This window comes from Pelodiscus sinensis, chromosome 6, assembly GCF_049634645.1.
Source record: "Pelodiscus sinensis isolate JC-2024 chromosome 6, ASM4963464v1, whole genome shotgun sequence".
Classification (NCBI taxonomy): domain Eukaryota; kingdom Metazoa; phylum Chordata; order Testudines; family Trionychidae; genus Pelodiscus; species Pelodiscus sinensis.
Genome location: NC_134716.1, coordinates 98,439,806 through 98,462,305, shown reverse-complemented (window position 1 = coordinate 98,462,305; position 22,500 = coordinate 98,439,806). Strand labels below are relative to the sequence as shown.

The window sequence follows — 22,500 nt, the reverse complement described above, 5'->3', positions numbered from 1 at the left end:
CAGTAACAGCTATTCCTCTACTGAAAATTAGAGAACCTTGCTTTTCAGAATAAATGGAATGCTATCTATGAGTAATTGGGTGGAGAAGCTTTTTAGATGTATGTGGTATAAGAAATCTTCAAATTTTTTCCAGTTAGAAAAGACTGCCAGTTGGAGAATAAAGTACGGAAATTTACCTGCTAAAATCATTATTGTGGCTGTTCAGTTATAAAATGCATGAAGACTGTTGCAGTGAAATGGATACGCATAGCTACATTTAACACAATAACAGGTTCCAATGGTAAATCACTGATGTGTTAGAGTGAGTTTCCCAGAAAGCCAGAGACTACATTTTATCAGACAAAGCTGAGAACAACCAACCCTGAAAAAATGCATTGCTATCGTTTATCCAGTTTCACAGCAAGCAAAACTCATTGCCATTATCTCTCGTTATACACACAACTCCTGACATCTAAAAATTAAAATGTGTGTCCAAAAAGTTTAAAGTTCCAGAAACTTGCAAGTAGTATTAACAAGATGGGAAGTTTATAAGCCTAAGGTGTATAGGTCTAGAAGTATCCATCCAAGTTTGTAATCACACTTAACCCATGTACAGCTAACTAGATGCTTGGTGGCTGTTGCCTGGAAATGCATTAATTTCCAGTCATTTTGGAACTGCCGGATTCAAATAGTAGGAGATATTCTGACCAGTGGGAAGCATGGCTGTGTCTAGGAACTCAAGAGAGAGAGAGCTGTTCCCAGCACAATTCTACCTTTTCTGTCCTTTCAACTTGACCCATCTCTTCTTGCTGCCACTACCTCAGGTGAAGAACTGGCAGTGGAAACCTATCTAACATTAAGGGCAGGGGAAAACAAGTACAGATTTTGGAGTAGTTTGAAGTAGGGTGTTAGGACCTGCAGGGAAAGAGCAGGAAACCATTGGTCTGCTGGGGTAGGAGGATGGTTCAAGGTGAGTATGTGTCAACTTTATTGTGTGTGAGTGAATAATGTTGCCTTTTTGGGTACCACTGGCTACTACAGTTTAGGCTAGTTTTCTTTTAGCTGAAGTATCAGAGGCCTTTGTTCTGTGATGATGAAGGACCAGTACTGTCCCAGTCCTAGTCCTAGCCCCAAGTCTGTCTTTGCGGATACATAAAAAAATAACAAATGGTCTGGTAGCACTTTATAGACTAACGAAACATGTAGATGATATCATGAGCTTTTGTGGGCACAGCCAACTTCTTCAGATGACCAGAATTATGAGTTGGGGATATGAAAACTCAAAATAAATAGGGGAGGGGAAGAGGAGTGGGGAGAGAGAGAAAAAGGGAGGGGGTGGGAGACAGAGCATCATTAAGTATCTGGTGAATAGGTACTGAAACCTAAGCAGATAAAAATCAAAGTCAATAGATAGATTCCTAAAACAGTAAGGCTGTGTCTACACTGCACCCCTTTTCCGGAAAAGGGATGTAGATGAGACAAGTCGGAATTGCAAATGAAGCGGGGGATTTAAATTTTCCCCGCTTCATTTGTATAAACACGGCTGCCGCTTTTTTCTGGCTCGGGGCTTTGCCAGAAAAAAGTGCCAGTCTAGCCAGGGATCTTTCAGAAAATAAAGCCTTTTCTGAAAGGTCCCTTATTCCTCTTAAAATCAGGAATAAGGGACCTTTCGGAAAAGGCTTTATTTTCTGAAAGATCCCCATCTAGACTGGCACTTTTTTCCGGCAAAGCTCTGAGCCAGAAAAAAGCGGCAGCCATGTTTATACAAATGAAGTGGGGAAAATTTTAAATCCCCTGCTTCATTTGCAATTCCGACTTGTCTCATCTACATCCCTTTTCCGGAAAAGGGGTGCAGTGTAGACACAGACTCTGGATACTACTCAGGGAGCTGTTAGCACCTTCATTGGTTATTAAGTAGGTAGAGTCCCCACCAGCCCTTATCACGATTGAGTCTATTAGCATGTGAATTGAATCTGTGGATGAACTGGGATTCCAGTGCTTCTGTGTATTTGGCTTGTAGAGCTTGTTTGTGACAAGATAGCTACTTGCAGTTCTGTCAGACTGTTGTTAGGCAAGTTGAAATGCTCACCAACAGTTTTCTGTATATTCCTTTTATGTATATCCGATTTGTGTCCATTGATTCTTTCTTGCAGAGACCGTCCAGTTTGTCCAATATATAAAGCAGTGGGGCATTGCTGGCATTTGATGGCATAGATCAAATTACTGGATGTACAGTCAAATGACCTTTGATTTTGTGGCTTATGTTGTTTGCTCCAGTGATGAATTCGCCAGTGTAGAAATGTGGGCAGAGTTAGCATAGTTTTTGGTTGCAGGGCTGGGTTCCTGGAGGTTTATTATATGGTTGTGTGGCATGGTTATCAGAAAGATTAAGTTTCAGGTTAGGGAGTTGTCTGTAAGCAAGAATAGGTTTTTCTCCTAAGGCCTCTGAGAGTGAGGGATCATTTTCCAATATGGGTTGTAGATTGTGTATAATGAGTTGGAGGGGTCTGAGTTGTGGACTGTAGGTAACGACAAGAAGAGTTCGGTTATTTTCTTTTGGGTCTGTCTTGAAGTAGTTCATAACTGGGTATTTTTTTGGCTCTGTCAATCTGTTTTTTCACTTCCCCAAGCGGGTATTTCAGTTTTAGGAATGCTCTGTAAAGATTCTGTAGGTGATTGTCTCTGTCTGTGGGGTCAGAGCAAATCCGGTTGTATTGTAGGGCTTGGCCATATACAATCGACTGAAAAATGTGTCTGGGATGGAAGCTGGAAGCATGAAGTATAGTGTAGTGGTCGGTAGGTTTCCGGTATAGGGTGTTGGAAATGTGTCCATTATTTAACTGTACTGTAGTGTCCAGGAAGTGGATTTACCTTGTGGTCTGGTCCAGGCTGAGGCTGATAGTAGGGTGGAAGTTGTTGAAATCGTTGTGGAAATCTTCAAGAGTCTCTTTACCGTAGGTCCATATGATGAAGATGTCATCAATGTAGCATAAGTAAAGTACGAGTGTTAGGAGGTGAGAGCTGAGGAAATGTTGTTCAAGGTCAGCCATAAAGATGTTTGCTACAGTACAGTTAAATAATGGACAAATTTCCAGTTTTCATATCCTGAGTTTTCATATCCCCAACTCATAACTTGGGTCATCCGAAGAAGTGGGCTGTGCCCACGAAAGCTCATGATACCGTCTACATGTTTCATTAGTCTATAAAGTACTACCAGACCATTTGTTGCTTTTTCTGTAACAGACTAACTCAGCTTTTCCCTGAAGTTTTGTGGATACATGTGATTTATCTAGCAATGGCTTCTGCATTGATGTATTCACTATGGAAGGAGAAGAGACTAGTCTTCCTCTTTGTTTTGTGGAATCTGCAGAGGACCATCTTGTACTTATGTATTTGTACAACACTAACATATGTAGCTGTGGTTCCTAAGCACCACCAGAATGCAAATACCTATTAGTAACAATAAGGAGTAGTAACTGAGTATATCAGACAGTAATAATTCTGGTGCAGCCCTCCATCTTTTCACTGGAGAATCTGCACAGCTATTAATAAAAGAACAGGATTAGAACAACTTGTTTAATGTTGTAAATATTTTATTTGTCATGTATCCACAATTTGCTGACAGATCCCAGTGACAATAATGAAGCCTGAGGAGAAAGCAGAGGTACCAACTGGAGTTGTAATAGGAAGTATACTGGCAGGACTCCTGTTGCTGTTAGCACTGGTTGCTGTTTTATGGAAGGTAAGTAGATATTTATCTCTTTTTAAAAGGAAACTGCCAGAATATATCAGGTAGGAATTACTGTGTAATAATGCCAAATAATCATTTATCTGCCACTTGGTGAGAAAAATATTTTTATTAGTACAGTAAACTTCCGATAATCCGGCACCTTTGGGACCCAGGGGGTGCCAGATTATCAGATATGCCGGACTATCGGAACGGGGGGCTATGAGGGGTCTGGGGTGGGAGGGATGCCACCCCAAACCCCTCATAGCCCCCCCTTCCGATAGTCCGGCTCTGCCCCAGGCATCCCTGATTCAGCCGCTGCTGAAACTGACCAGCAGCAGCTGAATCGGAGATGCCTGGGGCAGAGCAGCTGGAGTGCTGCCGGGTTGGTCCGGTAACGCCGACCCTTGGCGCGGCGAGACCAACCGGGCAGCACCCCAGCTGCTCTTGGGGACACCTGGGGCAGAGCAGCTGGGGTGCTGCTGGGTTGGTCCCGCAGACCCGCTTCTCAGGGTGCGGTGCTGCAGGGACCAACCTGGCAGCGCCCCAGCTGCTCTGTCCCAGGCGTCCAGATTCAGCCGCTGCTGAAACTGACCAGCGGCTGACTCCAGGAAGCGCCCCCAGCTGCTCTGCCTCTGGCTTCCCCGATTCAGCCACTGGTCAGTTTTAGCAGCGGCTGAATAGCGGAAGCTGAGGGCAGAGCAGCTCCAATGATCTGGCTGCCGGAGCACTTCTGGGTTCCTGATGGTGCCGGACCATCAGGAATGCCGGACCGTCAGATGCCGGACCATCGGAGTTTTACTGTATTACAACGTCCATGTGAGGATCTCAGACAATATAAGGGATCCCCACAACAGCCCTGGAAAATGTATTACAATACATTTAATAGACAAGGAAACTGGACAAGGGAACAGGTAAGCACTGACTTCCTGTATAACCAAGGCACATGTGGTGCTAGCCTGTATCCATGAGTTACTAGCTGTGCTCTGCACATACTTCTGATGTTCCAGGGGGCAGGCTGGGCAGGGAGTGGACATTGGGGAAAGATGGGAAAATGAGCAAGGATATGCAAGAGGCAGGCAGTGTGAGATAGAGAAAGAAAGAGGTTTATGGAGGTAAGAAAGGGAGGATCTAAGGAGGTACGGGGCTATCCAGGATGCCTGCTTTTGGGAGATACAGCAGTTTGTGTCTGCACCAAAGCACTGGTGTTTGAAAGGCTCCCTGGCAAGCTCTTCAAGCCACTTGGCTGCTCAGCTCTGCTGCTTTGGCACTTTTATCACACCAAGCAGCAGCTTCTTTCCTTTTTTTATTTTTTAATGATTTGTTTTTGGGATGCACAGCATAACAACTTGAACCTGCAGGGAAGGGGAAGGAAATGGAGACACGCCACCTACTTTTGAGAATTTTCTTGCATTGTTTTTGAAGAATCTGTGTGAGTCAAGAATTAACAGTTTGCTTATTAGAAGTGGTTAGGAAATGATAGTTTTCCACAACCAAAAATATTGATGAAAGCAAAAAAAAAATTGCTTTCATAATATTTTTATGCAGGGGTGTAAAAAAATCAGTTTACCACCTGAAAGATTTAGATAAAAACTTTTGGTTTTTCTCAAGTTATTTTGCATAAAAATAGTTCTAATGGATTTTTTCTCCTAGCTGAGAAATGTACTTTTAAATGACTAACTAAATGGCAAGTGTAGATCTAATGCTAGTTAGCACCTTTATCAGGCAGCACAAAATAAGAAATATACATGGCTGACAAACTATTTTCAAAACTTCTTATAGCTTGGCTTCTTCAAGAGAAAATATGAAAAAATGTCAAAGGATATAGAAGATATTGATGAAATTACAGAACTCACAAAGGACAAAGATTGAAGACAATGGTGGTGGGAATGCCAACTTAACCCTCTAAGCCATAAGCAATGCCTGTGGTCCAATCAGATCTTCAGCTGGAGTGCCTTAAAGTTCAACAACTGTTAAGCTTGGTTTTTAATGAATGAAAATGCTTTTTTAAGGATGAAAATATTTTACAGATTCTTCTGTATTTTAAGAGTAACTGCTGGTCAGTTTTTTATACAAATAATTCATAGTGCGTTTTTTGGTATATTTTTGCCTTTGGAACAGGCAGGTCTGGGGTATGCACATTGCAACAGGAATACCACTCCTATTCCATAAAGAGCAAAATAGAGTAACTGTTTTCAGATTATTCTGGAACAGTATCAGTCCAAGGTAATAGGCTCCTCCGTTCTGATAAGAATGAGTTTTTCTACTAATTAAATGATCTAGATGAAATCACTGCATGATGATTATTCATTCAGGACAGGGGAAAGAAAAGGCCAGTTTACTGTTTATTAGCTACATTTTGATTGCCTCACATTTCCCATCAAGTCTGAGTCTTAACGAATCCATAACATTACAGGTCGCCCATGTTATAAAATGGGCAATGCATCCTGATTTGGGAATGAAGATTCCAGACTACACCCTAATATAGAATGTCTGAATGGGAACACTGTACCAAAGTACACCACCATATTCCTTTCACTAGTGACAAAAATTAATGTTTACACTATATGGCATTTTGAAAATTCTTCTAAACGAGACATGCTTTGTATGTTTTGTCTCTTTTAGAGACAGAAGATCTGAATTTGAATACCTGCTGTGGCTTGCTGTCGTTATTAAGTGCTACTGTGACAGTTTTCAAATTCTCAGTACTGTACTACAGTGGATTTAAATTTTACTTTTCTGAACTCTTGTCTTGTGCCATTTTCCATCTAACAAGGGGGAAAAAACAGGCCTATATTATTAATAAAAATAATTTCTTATACTTTTAAATGTAGATGGCATTTTTCTGTACTCCAAAAAAACAATGCTGAACTACAAACCTTTATTTGGATTCATAATCCTTACTCACAAAAGTTACCCCACAGACTACAGGCATAAGTAAGAAGATACAAGATTTTGCCTTAGTTCAGTAGCTGACAATAAGATTTGAGTGAAAGAAAATGTGTGGTGTAATATAAGGCACAGGAAAAGCTAAGTAACATGCAGCTTATCTGACAAAGAACAGTGAAAGATCTGTTCTATACTGGTGCTTGTACCACACTCCTCATCATCATGTCTAAGTGCCTTTCAGTGGTGCATTAAGCAGCATGACTATTGTCACATGCTGTTTGATCTTATATCATTGAAGAACTTTTAAATAAGTAACTTGTTTTGTACAACTTAAAATACTGTAATGGTTTTGAAAAAAGTTTTAAGAGATAAAAAGGAGATTTTATTCAGGTGGCCCTATGTTAGGCCTTTTCATTTACATAGTATTTTTCTATTTAAGTGACCTTGAATTATATACCTTTTGCTTTAACACAAAATCTTTGAATTGTAGGTTTTGAAAACTAAGAATGTCCATGTTTAAAAAACCCACACTAGGCAGGTTAGCTGAGGTAACTGAAATTTTGGCTGCCTGACTTTCATGACAAGCAGTTACCTCACTAGCACATTGCCTATTATGATAGGATTTTCTTTACACATTCTGGATTATATATAAGGTGGTTTTTGACTGAAGCAATTATTTGAAAGGTGTAAAATTGTCAAAGGGACCTAAATCCCATTTTCAAAAGATTCTTATGCACTTGGTTGTTCTGTTGATATCCAATTAGATTTTAGGCAAAGATTTTTACAAGTACCACTTTCTTCTATGAATGTGAAAATCAATGGGACCAAGGCTCCCATATCACTTAGAAGCTTTATAAAAAATTACCTGTAGCCTCCTAAGGGCCCCAAGTCACTTTTGAAAATTGGACTTAGGCTCCTAAATCACTTTTGCACTTTTGAAAATGTTTTCCTAAAGCTGTTTTTCTCAGTAATTAGTAGCCAGATAAGGCACCAATATTCCTGGCTGCTTTCAGTCTATTGAGTGTCTATTTTATAAGGTTTTTTATATTTTCATATTATATTTGAAAGTGATATGTTGAAAGACAATCTGGATCTCAAACTCAACAATTAAATACAGTTGCCACTAGTTGTTTGTAGCCAAACTGAGGTTTTAAAAAAGTTCTAAATCTAAACAATTCATTCAGGAACAAATTTCTGACTTGCAGTTAACCCTGGCTGCATCGACTTGTACATGCAACCTAAGACTGAAGATGAAAATTGGTCTCCTTCCTCAATTTTTTTTTAACAACCTAAAAAAATTATTGCAGCCATACTGTTCCTGCAAAATGTTCACATATAATTAGTGAAGTGTATTCAAAAGCCAGAGGATGGATTTAACAATGCAGTGCATGGTAAAATTTTTCATTTCATGTGCCTTTTGGTGGTACATATGATGGAAACCAGGAAGGCTGCCAGTTTTCATTGTCAGTCAGAAGTTAAATATGTAGATGACTATAGTACATCCAGGGTTTTAGGTGAGGTACCAGCTTACCCAGTAGGCAGTGAGTGATTACATTCTCTTTTCTTGACTGGGTTTTCCATTGTCCCAGAGGCAATAGGATTTTTTACTTAGCATAGAAACAGTATTGCTCTCAAAACTACAAGGAAAGCACAGAATAAATGGGCTTTTGTTCCTGTCACTTAGCCATTTCATGTTAAAAGTTTGATGGGTTTGTTTGGATTTTTATGTGTATTTTTTATTACTTAGTTAATTCCATTTTATGAAAAGTAATTTTATTGCACTTCTGGGTGCGCATAGCTTCAAAATAATGCAGAAAATGTGATGTATATTTTGTATTGTATAGAACAGTTTGGGGGGATAGTTTTTAAAACAGTGTTAAGATGTTTAATTTTATCTCTGTGTTCTTTTGAGGTGCTGGGCTTTGATTCTAATCTTGCTTCTAACAGCATAATTCAGGAGTAACTCTGAAGAAACCAAAAAGAGTTACACCATATGATACTGCTGAGAGGTCTGAATATGATTGACTGAGGTTTAGACAATATAAGCAAAGTCCTTTGTAAATCTCATAAATTCATCTCATAGAAGACTGAATGCTGCCAAGAGGGAATGTGAGATAAAGGTTTACTACAAATAATCACATACAGGACTCAGAACTAGACTGTAAACTGTGGGGCAAAGAGCATATGTTATGTGCTTGTCTATTTATGGGCAGAGGCCCTAGAGTCCTGTTGCACAAATGATAAATATTACTGTTTTGTTACAAGTCTGAATATGGAATAAGTAATAAAAGCAGGGCTTTGAAGAGTGGAAAGTACTACTAGAAGCCATTATACAAGATGCAGGTAAATAGTTCTTTGTTACAGTAGCAGAATCCTAAGGATATAATATTGCAAGGTGCTGTCAACTAGAAGTTGAGACTACTAAGAGGCTGGGTCTTAGCCTTACTGGCTTTAACCACTGGTGTAACAACACTGTTAAGCTGTTACTCTGGTAGAAGTCCTAGTTTGCAACGAGGCAGATATGTATATGAGGATGTTGCACCAGTAGCTATATTAGTGTAGCTAGTTCCCACATGCTCTCTCCACTCTAAAATTACAACTTCACAACTTCTTTTCCATCCCATTTTGGACCAATCTGTAGTCTTTCCTCTCCAACTTGACTGTTGAGTAATCCTCAGACCCTATGCTCAGCTACGTCATTCAGTATGGACCTAGCTTCTCCAGACTCAAGTTTTCCTGTAGTCACTGCTCACCCGTAACTAGATTCACACATGATGGAAAACAGCAGTCAGTGGCATTTCACAAACAACATTTGGGAGATAGGAACAACCATTTATGCCAACTTGGCCTGCCTCCTAGTAGTCACTGTCTTTATGCAGCACATCACTCCCTTATGGGAAATCCTCCAGTCCATCACTCAAGAACTAGCTAGTTTCATAAGGTTTATCTGTCATTCCTAAATTGCATATGAAATATTTTACTTTCTTCTTAACAGATTCTGGCTATATAAAACAACATTCCTAGAGCAAAGAATCAAATGAATGTAAAAGTACAACACTTATACATAAGATGAACCAAGCCTCTTTACATAAAGTTGCACCTTTATACCAGTCTGGAGATGATGTAGAATTATGAAGCCTAATTGATTAAGCTGGGTGACTCAGTCAGTATTACCACCCAGTTTTTGCACTTGAAAGAGCACCAAATGAAAATAAAGGTAAATAAAATCAAATATCAGCAAATACCACAAGTTTATCAAGCTAAACACTTCCCTATTTCACTACCTTTTAAACATAATGAACTCTAGTAATATGCTGTTCTCACTGAGAAATGCAGTTAAGATTTAAAATCTTCTATGTTGACATTTCTGCCCTCTACTAGATGTATATTTTGCACTCTGATACAGAATGCCATAGCACCTAATGTGCTGGAAGGGGTTTTTGTTTAATAATAAAAATAAAAGGAAACACTGCTTTATGGGTACTTTCAAATAAAAACTTGTTTCTGAAAAGTACATACTGTAATACTGTTGTATGTGTGACTACCAGACTGACAATCTTTACAAAACTGAGCTCAAAATATTTAAATGGACATCAGTACATTTCTCAGGTTTTTTAATATATACATTTTACAACTATTTGTGTTAGCTGTTTCACTCTTTTTTTCTGTCCTGTTTGTGTGGGACTTTCACATAATTAATTAGAAGCAGATTCAAAATGTAGGTAAATGTGTAAGCAAAACCACAAAAACTGGTAGAATAGCTATGTGGGAAAGGTAATACTTTTAACTTTAAAATAATTCAAAGTTGGCTGTGTCCCTTTAACCAGCTAGAACTGAGTGTGTATACTGTATTTCACAACACATGTTGAATTCAGGGCAGGTGAATGTAGAACTCAAGATTTTGGTCCCCTATCATCTACCTGTAGTTGTTTCTCTACTGACATCTACTGGATAGATCCTGATCCACATCTCCACACCATCCATTATTTTGTAACAATCTCCCAGCATGCAACTGATGGGTTAAAAATCAACCTTAAACCACTTTAGAAAACATAAGGGAATAATATGAGGGCCAGAGCAACACTAAGAAGTTGCTCTAGTATTAAGCTATAGATGATTATCTAAAGTACATGTTTATACTCTCAAATATTGCAAGTCAAGAAGTGAGAATTATTTTCTCTAAAGTAGTTCTGCCATCAAATCCTGACTCTACAAACCAACAGCTTGTGTTCTACAAATTGTTCTCTGTGGCCTTGCATTTTCCTGGAGAAAAACCATCTCAGCAACATACTATCACAGCCATACAGAAAAAGTGTATGTAACCTGGCTTAAAAGATTTTTTTCCCCCCAATGACCACCAAGGATTGAGTTACATATAGCAACAGGAGAGCTGATGATCTTAATGAGCTCTCCTGGTTGCAGTTACTTACGTTGGTTGCAGTATTTGTCTTGCTATTTCCAGCAGTGAATTGCACAGGTTTCTAGCACATCACCATAACATAATATACTTTATGGTTTATTTGCTGCATAAAATAGTATTTCCTCTCATTAATGTTGTTGTACTATTTTAGCTGGGTGTCCCTTTGTCATATTATGAAATAGAGACAAAAGAACGACTGATCAAGTTTCAATGTTCTTCATACGATGTTTGAATGGCTGTCTTTACTGTAACTCCCATAAACTTTAACTATATGGCTGTGTCTACACTGGCATGATTTTGCGCAAATACTTTTAACGCAAGAGTTTTTGCATTAAAGTATTTGCACAAGAGAGCGTCTATACTGGCATGTGCCTTTGCACAAAAGCTTTTAGCCATCAGGCTTTCTTGCACAAGAGGACTTATCCCTGAGCAGGAGTGTCAGAGTATTTGCACAAGAAGCACTGATTTCATATAGTAGAACGTCAGTGTTCTTGTGCAAATGCTAGCGGCCAGTGTAGACAGGCAGCAAGATTTTGCGCAAAAGCACCTGCTTTTGTGCAAAATCTTGCCAATGTAGACACAGCCTACGTGTATAAGCTTTCTTGGAATTTTTCATTTTCTATGTTATAATCCCACTGAAGAACCCAAAATTATAAATTAAGGCTTGCTGTATTAGACCAGTGCTTGAATTGTGACATTTGTGCCTCAAAGGACAGACGCAAAATGATGGTGTAATGTTACTTGCCTCTCCTTTCTTACTCTTGGTTGCTGGGAGGGAAGTTAGTATTCCTTTTTATCTGCAATCCTCTCGCTAGCTGCTTATATGATGGGGATGTGTGAGTGATTACTCATGGTCTTTTTCTGTAAGATCAGTTAGAGAATCACCAATGAAATCCATAGATTCCATGAGAGTTGCCTCTGATCTAGATAAGGTACAGGACCATAAAGACTAACAAATGTTTTTGGGCAAAAGCTACAGCCCAAGAAAGTTTATGCCCAAATAAATGCATTAGTCTTTAAGTGCCACAAGATTACTTGTTTTTTGCTGAAACAGATTTAGCACCACTGTCCCTCTGAAACTGCGTATAATTATTGCACTTAAAGAACCCCAACAGTTATTGATCTCTATAGACATGATCTTTATTCATAGTTCTGTCAGCAATGAACAATCCATAGTTCTTCACTCACACATTACAAATAGTATAAATTCAACCTTGAACTCACTCTATGCTACTTAGATATAAGGGTCAAAATGACACAGAAGACATATCAGACACCTATAACAGATGTACACATGCAAAGAATGGCTTCTCCTCTTCCCAGGAATGTTCCACTATGATCTGCAGGAAGTACTTCAAAAAACAGCTGCAAAAGCTGCCTCAAAACTAATCACTTCTGTACATCTATTAAGCTTCAGTTAAGTGTGTGTTTTATTGCAAATAAGTTGTGTATGACCATACTCCAAATAAAAGAGCTTTACCTTTCCTTAATGCGATGGACCTGTAATATAACTGCACAGTAAAAAAAAATTCTATGAAACAGAGCCACTGGGATGTAACAATTAGTAACTCTGGGTATAATTTGTATTTTTTCTCTAGTTGTACCAAAAATGTTTAATCGACTTAATGTCAAAAATATGTTAAAGACAATATGTTGAGTTTGAAATCATAAAAAACTAACAAAGGGATTCTTTTTAAGATTAAAGAAACCAAAAAACCACAAACCTGATTGTCATACTGTGATCTCCAGTGTTGGCAGTGAATGCACAAGGTGACAGAACAGAGGCAGGATATAATATATAAAACTAGACTCCTTTCAATTAAGAATTTTTGGGGAAATGTTTTTTTAAAAAACTGGCTAACTATTCAAAACAGCCCAGCTGAATTATTTAACAATGAGAATTATCTGTGAACTTAATCTAATTACTGTCGGTTTCACTCGTAGACCCAAGTGGGTTTTTTTATAATGCATGTGCTTTTACTAGTTAGATTTACTGTAAAAGTAGTATGTACAACTAAACCCTGATCTGCTTGCACTGTAGTGACGGGACTGGTTTTAACACTGATTTTGGAGGTAAAGTTATTTTTCCACATCAGCCCAAAAGCATTCCTTGTTTTCTTTCCAAGAATATTCGCTCTCATAAATCTCCTGCAAACAAAAACAAAGAATGGGAAGTACTTTGGGAGCCTACTACATAGAAATGCTACCAATGCACACAAAATCTGCTACTAATTATACGGTACAGTTTGTAATAGGGTTTGGCAGACAAGAAAAAGAGAACACAGTCTGAGACATACAGCATCAAGCCCTGATTCTGCAATAAGTTCCAAGGAGGCACACACCTAAGGCTATGCACCAGTCCCATCCCAAAGAGAAATTGAGCATGATTTGAAGCACTGATCATCCTTTCTTAGATGCTAATCATAAACCCATTATATCCCTCTGCAATGGAAATCACAGAAGTGGCCAGCTAACAATATTAAGTGCATATACAAATATTAGACCACATGGACAGTGAGGAATGTGAAGACCAGAGATGACACTATTTGTAAGCTACAATTCACCTTTTTCCATATTGGAACTGTTGCTTTCAATGTATTGATACAGTATTGCACTGCCTCAAGAGATGCCACTCGGTGTGGAGAAGAGACGGCTACAATCACGCTTGCTTCTGTTACTGGAACTAAACTAGAGTGACAAGAATAAAACAGAGGAGTTAACTTAACATTTAGGCTACGTCTATATTGCATCCCTCTTGCGTAAAAGCCAATGCAAATGAAGTGTGGATTAGCATAGTGCTGTGCTTCATTTGCATAATTAATTAGCGGCCGTTTTTGTGCAAGAGGCTTCTGTGCAAAAAGGAGTCGTCTACACAGCTCCTTTTTGCGCAAAAACACCATCTTGTGCAAGATCCATTCTTCCTGAAAAAAATGCAGAAAAACGGCTCTTACGCAAGAGGGGGGTTTTGTGCAAAATGGAGTTGTATAGATGGTGCCTTTTGGCACAAAAGCCTCTTGTGCAAAAAGCGGCTGCTCATTAATTTTGCAAAGGAGGCGTGGCTATATTCCACCTCACCTAATTTGCATATTTCTTGCACAAAACAGCACAGTGTAGACGTAGCATGACAGTCTGCATACCTCAATCTGATGGTAGTTTGGCCCTCTCCTAATATGCTTCTGTGTCCACACTGAATTTGTAAATATTCTTTGTTTCAAATAATATTTTTCATCTATTGTAATATATTTTGTAAAAATCAGTGAAGTTTCACATTACTATCATTCAGTAGTGCTAGACTACCTTTGCTAAGAGGTGGAGACACAACTATTTATGATACGGCTTGAACCTTTAACATCTGGGACGCTCTGCTTCAGCAACATCAGACCATGGATATTGCTGGACCAGAAAGTCCCACTGGCCAGGTTCAGAAGCGCAGCATAGGCTAGGCTGGCGTTGGGGAGCACAGCCCGCACCAGGGCTGATGGCCAAGAGCATAGCCCCTATCCGGGCTGGAAGCAGAGGGACAAGCAGCCAGGGGCACAGCTGTGGCTGGAGTCAACGGGGCCAGCGCCTGGAGGATGGAGAGGAGTGTAGCCCCAGCTAGGGTTGGAGGCAGTGGGACTGCCCATCTGGGGTTAAAGCAGCGTGGGAGAAGGAGGGCCAGACGCAGCAGGGCAGGCAGTACAAAGTGCAGGTCCAGCTGGGAGCAGAACCGAACACTTGCCCTTGTCCAGCAAATAGTGTGGTTCGGGACCACTCAGGTCCCAAGGGTGCTGAACAAGGGAGGTTCAACCTATACACTCAAATAAGACCCTGATCCTGAAGCAGGCTCCACTAGCATTAAAACCTGCATGTACCCAAAAATCTATCATATGTCATCATTTTCCAAATGATCTGCATTTTAAACTCAACAAAAAGGTAATATGCAAGTCATGGGAAAAACCCTTGAGGTCCCAGCCAGCAAACCTGGCAAATTCCTATTTTAAAGATATTCTTTTATGACTTTTGGTAAACTTGACTTAAGCTCTGTAGTGAAAAGCTTGGATTCTGTGGAACCCCAGAACAGAAGATAGAAAACACTATCCACAACTTTAGATGCACTAAAAATATAACAGATTTGTTTCAGGCGGTGAGTAGACTAAAGTAGCCATCACCACACTGGTTTGTACTTGGTTCCCGTTTTGAAAGTTTCTTTGGCAACTGAGATACCGAAAATAATTTTTTTTAAATGACTAGGCACTGCAGGACACTTTAGAAACAAGAGGTAGATTCAGTGGCAAGTAAGGATATAAATGGCTAATCAGTTAACTGGTGGCCCAGCCAGGCTGCAGCAGCCCCCTGTGGCAGTGCACTCCAGTCCAGCCAATGCAGCCCTCAACCAAGGCGGGCTTGGACAGTCCGGAGCATCCTGCTGTGCCATGGGTTGGGCATTCCAGCCCTGTTGGAGTAGCCCCTGCCCGTGGAGGGGAGCCTCTTAAGTCTGGCTGCTCTGACTCCCCCAGTTTAAGTGGTTAACCAGTTAAACATAACGTTTAGCTGATTAACTGATTAAATGGTATTTTATATCCCTAGTAGCAAGTCTCACAGCTAAGAATATACAGGTTCCTACCTACACCATATGCAAGCCCCATATTGACATTTCATTCAGATTTAGTTAAACATAGCTTGGCCATACATACCCAAGTCTGTGCTGCACTGCTATATGTCTGACTGAAGGCCATTTTTGTCTAACATCTCTGCAGATTTTCTTTATTTCAGCTTCTGCCATTGGTGCATATGCTTCATATTCTAAGTGAATAACTTTTTTCCCTGCAAAGTTATTCCTTGTAGTACCTAAAAATATAGGAATTGTTATTTACTTCTATTGTGACAATACCTGGGAGCCTGAGTCCTGGATCAGGACCCTCTCTCCCCTGTGCAAATAAAGAACAAAAATGCTCTCCACCCCAATAATGTACATCTAGACTGGCACTGTCTTGCGCAAATACTTTTAACGCAATAGTTCTTGCGTTAAAAGTATTTGCGCAAGAGAGCATCTACACTGGCATGTGTCTTTGCGCAAAAGCTGTGCTTTTGCGCAAGAGCATCCCGTGTCAGTGAAGATGCTGTCTTGCGCAAGAAAGCTCCGGTGGCCATTTTTACCATCAGGGCTTTCTTCTGCAAAAAATTCCTGTCCCTGTCTACACTGGTCTCTTGCGCAAGAGGGCTTTTTCCCGAGCGGGAGCGTCAGAGTTCTTGCGCAAGAACACCAACGATCATACATTAGATCATCAGTATTTGTGCGCAAGAACTCGCGGCCAGTTTAGATAGCTGGCAAGATTTTGCGCAAAAGCAGGTGCTTTTGTGCAAAATCTGGCCAGTGTAGACACAGCCAGTAAGAATTTCTTATTCTGGAAAAAAAAAAAAAAATCAGTCAACTCAGTGCAATGAGCTTAAAGTGATGTTTTTATTTGTACACTAGCAATTCTTAATGTATTAAAAAGGACAGAATTTAATCCACAGATTTTACATGCTTGGAGTTACCGATGGCAAAAATATTAACTAGCACAGATCTGGCCCTATAGGTTTAGAAAGTTGCATGTGTTGTCACTACAATTGCTCATACACCATAAATAACTGTTTGGAATTTAGATGCACAATTGTACTCATTTCTGAGCACAATATGTAGGTCCTGATACCACTAACTACAAGGCTAAAATTAAATCTAAACTTTTCTGCTCTTCAGCTACTATTTTATAAAGAGGTAAATTGCATATAGGCTACAGCGTGGCATTTAGCCCAGCCCTAACTGGAATGCGGCAGCAGGACAGCCCTGGTGATCAGCTCATGGTGCTATTCTGACTACTCCACACCTCCTTTTGGTTAATTCTCCAGTGGAGAGTAACTAGTGATCCTTGTGCTTCCCCAAATATAGAGGCTGCAATTTTAGACTGATCATATCAGCAAAGAGACTCCTTAGCACTTCATTCCCTATTGCCTGAGGGCTGATCCCGATCTTACTCTAAATAAATACAATTTGCTAAATATTAGGCCTTGTCTACACTAGCATATTTTGCTGCCAAAACCTGCCATTTGGCGATAAAACAGCAAGAGCGTTTACACTGCAATGTGACTTCTGTCAGGAAAAACACCCAGTTTTGGCAATAAAAAAAACTTCCAGCTCTATAAGAGACTTTTTTCTTTTCCCCTCCCTTTATTGTGGACAAAGAGCCGGTATGGTCTCTGCTGTTTGTTTTTTCAAGAGAACTGGCTTCCACCAGTATCCTGCAATGCCTGCCCTGATGGCTGTGCTCAGTATTTTGTGATCTCTGCTGCCCTGCAGGCATGCACCTCTCCCCTTTCAAAGCTTTGGGTAATATCTCAGGGTTCTAGCTAAGTGAGCTGCTCCCTTCAAGAAACAAAAAAAAAGTACAAATCATTGGAATGCTCCTGTTCTGACCTGCTAGCAACACAGCAGCAGGAAGTCTGCTGCTGCAGGGGGTGGGTTGGAGAGACCGCTATGCTTCTTTGACATCCCTTAACAAGAGAGCTCACAGAGGTACGAGTGAATTCCAAGAAGCGCAGAGATCAGCTCTGCCTTCCCACGACTCTGAACTATGGAATGCTTACTCACTTTGTTTTGTTCTATCTGTTGACAAGGTTCTAGCAATATGTCCATGAAATGTCAACGGGAGGCAGAAAAATCAGTTTGACCGGTTTTCAGTTTTGGCAACTTTTGCATGTCCATAGCACTTTCGCCACCAAACATTTGCAGTGTAGACATAGCCCTATTGTTCTTTTCTGGAGACTGTTTTGTTAAGTAGTCTCAGAAGCACGAGGATGAACTTACAAAGTGACCTGTGCTCTACTTGCTGAGGTATATACATATCCAGGGATTTATGCTGGGAGCATTCAACTTACCTATGAACAGGGACACAGCCCCACAGCATGGAGAAACCACCAGCTCCATGATTTCATCTGTAGATAGTTTTTCATTGTTCAGTTTGATGAAATCTTTGGGCTCATTGTCACTTTCATTCATGGCTTTGCTGGATGGTAAAAGAAAACTACAGAGTTCAAGGACAGAATAATTTATTTTTCTAGTTACAATGACCATTTGGAAACTATTTTTAAATAGCCCTCGTGTCTTGAGCAAAACAAAGGCATTCTTTCAGCAGATCTCACTGATACAGTGGCAATTCCCTCAGAGACAGACACCTCCACTTTCAATAGGAACAAGAAATACCACTTACTCTGGAAAGTCTGAGGAGCAGCTTATTTAATAGCAATGTGCTAGATTCTGATCTCAGATGCACCTACATAAATCAGTGGAGTTATCCTGAATTACACTTCTGAGCAGAATTTCATGCACTGAGACTACTTGAAAGAGGCTCTTTTTGCAAAAAACGAGGAAAATTATAATTTTGTATTTCAAAATTGTTTTAAGTCATCTCTTTAGCATCTGAATTTTAAAAAGTCAGAGTGAAAAAGGTTCTTTGTTATTGTGATATTAACTAACCAGGAGGATTGGTACCTCTGCTGAAAGCCAACAACTCTCAAAGCAGATCTTAAATAACATAACATTTGAACAACTACATTAGCAAAGGGATTCAGGTGCCTAAGACACACAATTAGGAATCATTAATCTTAACAACATACCTGCTTTGCTGCTGCCAAACCTCATAGGGACCCACCCTTCCTTAGCACCTAAGTTCTTGTATTGAAAGTTCCCAGGGTACCTATTTTTCTACCCCTGTGCACATTACTGCCTCACTCGAGGTAGCTGGACACCTAAGTCCCAGAATGATGCACAAAGCAAGGGAAGACAGACATTCCTCCTCTTAACTCACCTGTGGGATCAAATCCCGTAGGTATGCTCCAACCATGACTAATACCACTGGGGGCATAATTTTAAAGGCGGAAGGACCACCCCTCATATCTTTTAGCCCAGTGATTAGTAGTGATGCTAAGAAGCGTGTAATTCATTAATCATGTAGTCGACAAATAGTTTGTTGACTACACAATCGATAAGGCTTAGCACTGCAACCACTCAGTCCCAGCTTGTGCCGGGTCCAGGCATCAACTCTCGCGGCAGCTCTGCACTATATCACTTTAAGAGGCAGAGCACGGGCATGATGGCACAGTCCTGGCTCATGATGGGTCCCAGCTTCAACCTTCTGCAACTCTAAGGGAAAAATATTTTAGGAGCAGGGCAGACAGGCAGCCTAGCTGAGTCCCAGCTAGCACTGGGTCCAGGAACTATCCCCGCTGCAGCTCCTAAAATTTATTCCTACACCAATTTACACCTCAGTGTCAACATAACAGTTGTGTACTGCCAGACATGCACATTACACCTTCTCAGAGAGTACCAGCAGAACGGGATAGTTCCGCCAATGGCTATTAACTAGGCCTGGCAGGAGGCCTCTAGACTCTGTTTGCCAGAAAATGGGAATGAGTGACAGGGGATGGATTACTTGATAATTACCTGTCTTCATTCCCACTTGGGCATCAGAAGCCAGAATTGTGGGCTAGATGCCTTTGGTCTGATCCAGTATGGCTGTTCTTATCCACAAATCACCAGACCTAAAGAAAAAGTAAAATTAAAACCAGAATTCAAGCAACGTTCCAATGCATGATTAACCCCACAGGCCACTTAGAAGAAGCAGCTACACATACCCAAGTATATTTGCATGGAGTTAGCCCCCGCTGATCGGTGGGATAATGGCAACCTCGTCACCTGACTGCAGGACCAGAAGCTGATCTCCGAGGAGCACGTATTCCTGGCGAACAGCGAAGACCACTTGATCTTGAATGGCAGCAAGTCTAAGGAAGATTGGCAGTAGAAAAAATACATTGAAGTAAAGTGTGTACATGAATTCTCATAGTTAAATGTGAACAATTCACTGGCGCACAGCCCAGAGCACCTGAGGTCAACAACATTACAATTAATGCATTTACATTTGTACTATTTCCTTTTTTTTAAAAATATCACAACAACTGTATGACGTTGGACTTGCTCTTCTCAAGTGCAAGAGCCCGTATGGAACCAAATCAATACCATTTTTAAAGATAAAAGCAAGCAATACCAAAAAAATACATACATACATACATACATAGTGAAAATGAAGATCAAATGAGTGCAGTAGAAAAGATTGATAAAGATTTATTTTTAAAAGGTAAAAATAATCATAATACCTTCCATGTATACCATGTAGCACAGCCATAGGAACATACTGTTACACAAAAGCAACTGGGTACAGTAAGACTGCCAGTGTATTAGTGATCTGTTTAGAAGCCAGTGGTGACCACTGACAGAAAGGCAAGACACAATTCTATTTTCCAACCAACGCTGGGTAGGTTATGCAATATCTCCAAAAGCTTTGGACAGTTTGCTACAGTAAAACTGGTACTCTCTGAGAAGTAATGTGATTTACTTTTCATAGGGCAAATAAAACTTGCAAACTACAGGCCACAAAATGATCAAAGTCAGTAGGTTTTGGTAACTAATCCAGTAATAGGCTGGATAGGTTAAATACATTCCAGTTTGATTACTTGCTGCTGCTACCACAAAACACAATTTGGTTTGATTTTGGGTAAGGAAAGACCTTTCTTGAACATTTAATTACAGCCTTTCAAAGTTGCAAACTTAACTGCTGCTACCAATGCCAGCCAGTTTAATGAAAAAAAAATCAGTGAAATACACTCTTTTGAACTTATTTGTACAAGAACTACATGTTCACAAATAAGATGGCATGTAGTAAAATTTAAAACAGATTTTACTACTTTACTATACCGAAAAACTGGCATACATATTTAATACAACTATATTACATTTGTAACTCCATTAACAGTTTAAAAAAAAACACCAAACTTGAGGAGCACTAGAACTGTGCTCTAGTCTAAAACTACCTTGGATGCCTTTTAACAATTTCTTCCCACAGCTGTAGAGATGTTATTTGTTGTGGTACAGAAATAGTCTCAGAGCGAACACCTGCCAATTCAGCGCTCCTGGCAAAGTACAGCGCAACAACCTGTTAAAAGACAAGTCGCCATGTATCTCCCTTCTCCTCAGTGGGTATTTATAGCCCAGGAAACGGGTCCCAAACGCATCAATTCATCCAAGAAAGGATGCTGCAGAATAAGTCTTACAATTTCCCCAAAACATCATATGCAAGTGGTCAGTGATTCTGCTCTTTCGTTTCACTTCTTCGCGTTCATGCCTGAGCTCGTTTTGGGAAGGAGACCCAAGGGAGCCCATCTCAGGCTCCCACAGCCCTTGCCTGACTCATTAGGCCCGGCTGTCAGGCTAAAGTGGGGGCTCAGTTTGGGGCCCGCCAGGAGGCGGACAGTAAAAGCGCCGTGCTCGGAGCGGGGAGGTCACGTTAGCAAGTGTCCCGCGATCATCCCCAGCCAGGGAGGCCTCTATCAGGCAGGCCACGCTTGAGCCAGGGGCTGCCCCGGGGAACAGACGGGCCAGGACAGAGCAGCTCTCACGGGACCGGGAAACGAGCCCCACCGGGCTCACTGGCCCGCTTCCGTCCGCTGCGCACGCAGCCCAGTCCCGTGTAAACCCCCGCCCCGGGCCCGGCTGCAGGCTACGCACCTCGCAGCTCATGGACGCAGCGTTGCGGGTCGGAGCCCGCTTCCCGACAGGGAGCAGCGCCTGCGCTCGGCCCGAGCTGCTACAGCTGCGTGGGGCCTGCCTCCCGCTCCCGGCCCGCCCACTGGGCTGGGGCTCCGCAGTCTGGCGGGGGCCCTGCGCTCTGCTGCAAAGAGAGAGCGGCCCGGCGCGGGCGGGTGAGGCTCCAGCCAGCCCCACAGCGGAGTCCCCGCGCTGCGCCCACCCCAAGCCGTGCGGCGCCTTGTGCGGCTCAGCCCTGCCTTGGCAATAACAGCGCCGGAGCGGCAGTGACCCCGGCGAGAGCGGGGACGTGGAGCCCAAAGGCTCCTCTGTGTCGCGAGACAGGGACCGAACCCAAAGCGCCGCTCCTAGCCTCGGGCCAGTTCCTGCTCCGGCATCTCTGGCGCGACATGCCCCAGCGCTGTTTGTCCCGCCACTCAGAGCTGGAGGCCTAGCACGGGAGAGTGGCCTTTGATCTAGGCCTAGCACGTCCTGCGGCCTGGTTTGAAATAGGTGTTTGTAGTGAAAGCGGAAAGCAGAGCCAGCAGGTACAATTCTTACCAGTAACAGACAAGCTGTCCCGGACATTAATTACAAGCTAATTAGGTTGTAAGGTCCTAAGGGCAGGGACCCTGGCTTTGAATTTGTTCTGTGACCTCCAGCACTTGACAGTGTATCACTAACCAATTTGCAACCAGGGGATCCAGACATTGTTTCAATGTATAAACATGCAGAGTAATCAAAAGTAATTGGAACGCAGATGGTCTCAAGTGTCCATAATATGCATCACTTTTTAATACCGATTTTGTCTTGTGAGTCTTCTGCTTTGTATTTACAGTCACATAGCATCTTTTCTGATAAATACCTTGTATGGGTAAATATAACAAT

At 41.3% G+C, this 22,500-nt stretch overlaps 3 protein-coding genes across 7 annotated transcripts in view; 1 reads left to right on the top strand and 2 right to left on the bottom strand.

Moving 5' to 3' along the window:
* Positions 1 to 7,095, top strand: part of ITGA2 (integrin subunit alpha 2) — a 133,264-nt gene extending 126,169 nt beyond the window's left edge. For all 4 annotated transcript variants that reach the window (XM_075932477.1, XM_075932478.1, XM_006139528.4 and 1 more), the window contains 2 exons: positions 3,605 to 3,721; positions 5,489 to 7,095. In XM_075932477.1, coding sequence (XP_075788592.1) covers positions 3,605 to 3,721; positions 5,489 to 5,578 — 207 coding nt within the window. In that variant the 3' untranslated portion in view covers positions 5,579 to 7,095. The remainder of the gene's footprint in view (positions 1 to 3,604; positions 3,722 to 5,488) is intronic.
* Positions 7,096 to 8,468: 1,373 nt separating this feature from the next.
* Positions 8,469 to 18,034, bottom strand: LOC102453389 (molybdopterin synthase catalytic subunit). Its single transcript, XM_014581766.3, has 4 exons — positions 17,913 to 18,034; positions 15,692 to 15,845; positions 13,580 to 13,703; positions 8,469 to 13,163 (listed from the first exon to the last, which is right to left on the bottom strand). Exons 1-4 carry the CDS (start codon positions 18,031 to 18,033, stop codon positions 13,095 to 13,097), a joined length of 468 nt encoding a protein of 155 aa, XP_014437252.1. The 5' UTR covers position 18,034; the 3' UTR covers positions 8,469 to 13,094.
* Positions 17,999 to 21,787, bottom strand: MOCS2 (molybdenum cofactor synthesis 2). Of its 2 annotated transcripts, XR_012904922.1 has the most exons (5): positions 21,595 to 21,786; positions 20,901 to 21,022; positions 19,668 to 19,814; positions 19,477 to 19,574; positions 17,999 to 18,040 (listed from the first exon to the last, which is right to left on the bottom strand). XR_012904922.1 is itself a non-coding variant. In XM_075932481.1 (4 exons), the coding sequence occupies exons 1-3, from the start codon at positions 21,604 to 21,606 to the stop codon at positions 19,688 to 19,690; spliced, it is 261 nt and encodes an 86-aa protein (XP_075788596.1). In that variant the 5' UTR covers positions 21,607 to 21,787; the 3' UTR covers positions 19,477 to 19,574; positions 19,668 to 19,687. The 2 variants fall into 2 exon arrangements, 1 of the variants encoding a protein (XP_075788596.1); XM_075932481.1 differs by lacking the exon at positions 17,999 to 18,040 and having other exon boundaries at positions 21,595 to 21,787.
* Positions 21,788 to 22,500: the final 713 nt, after the last annotated feature.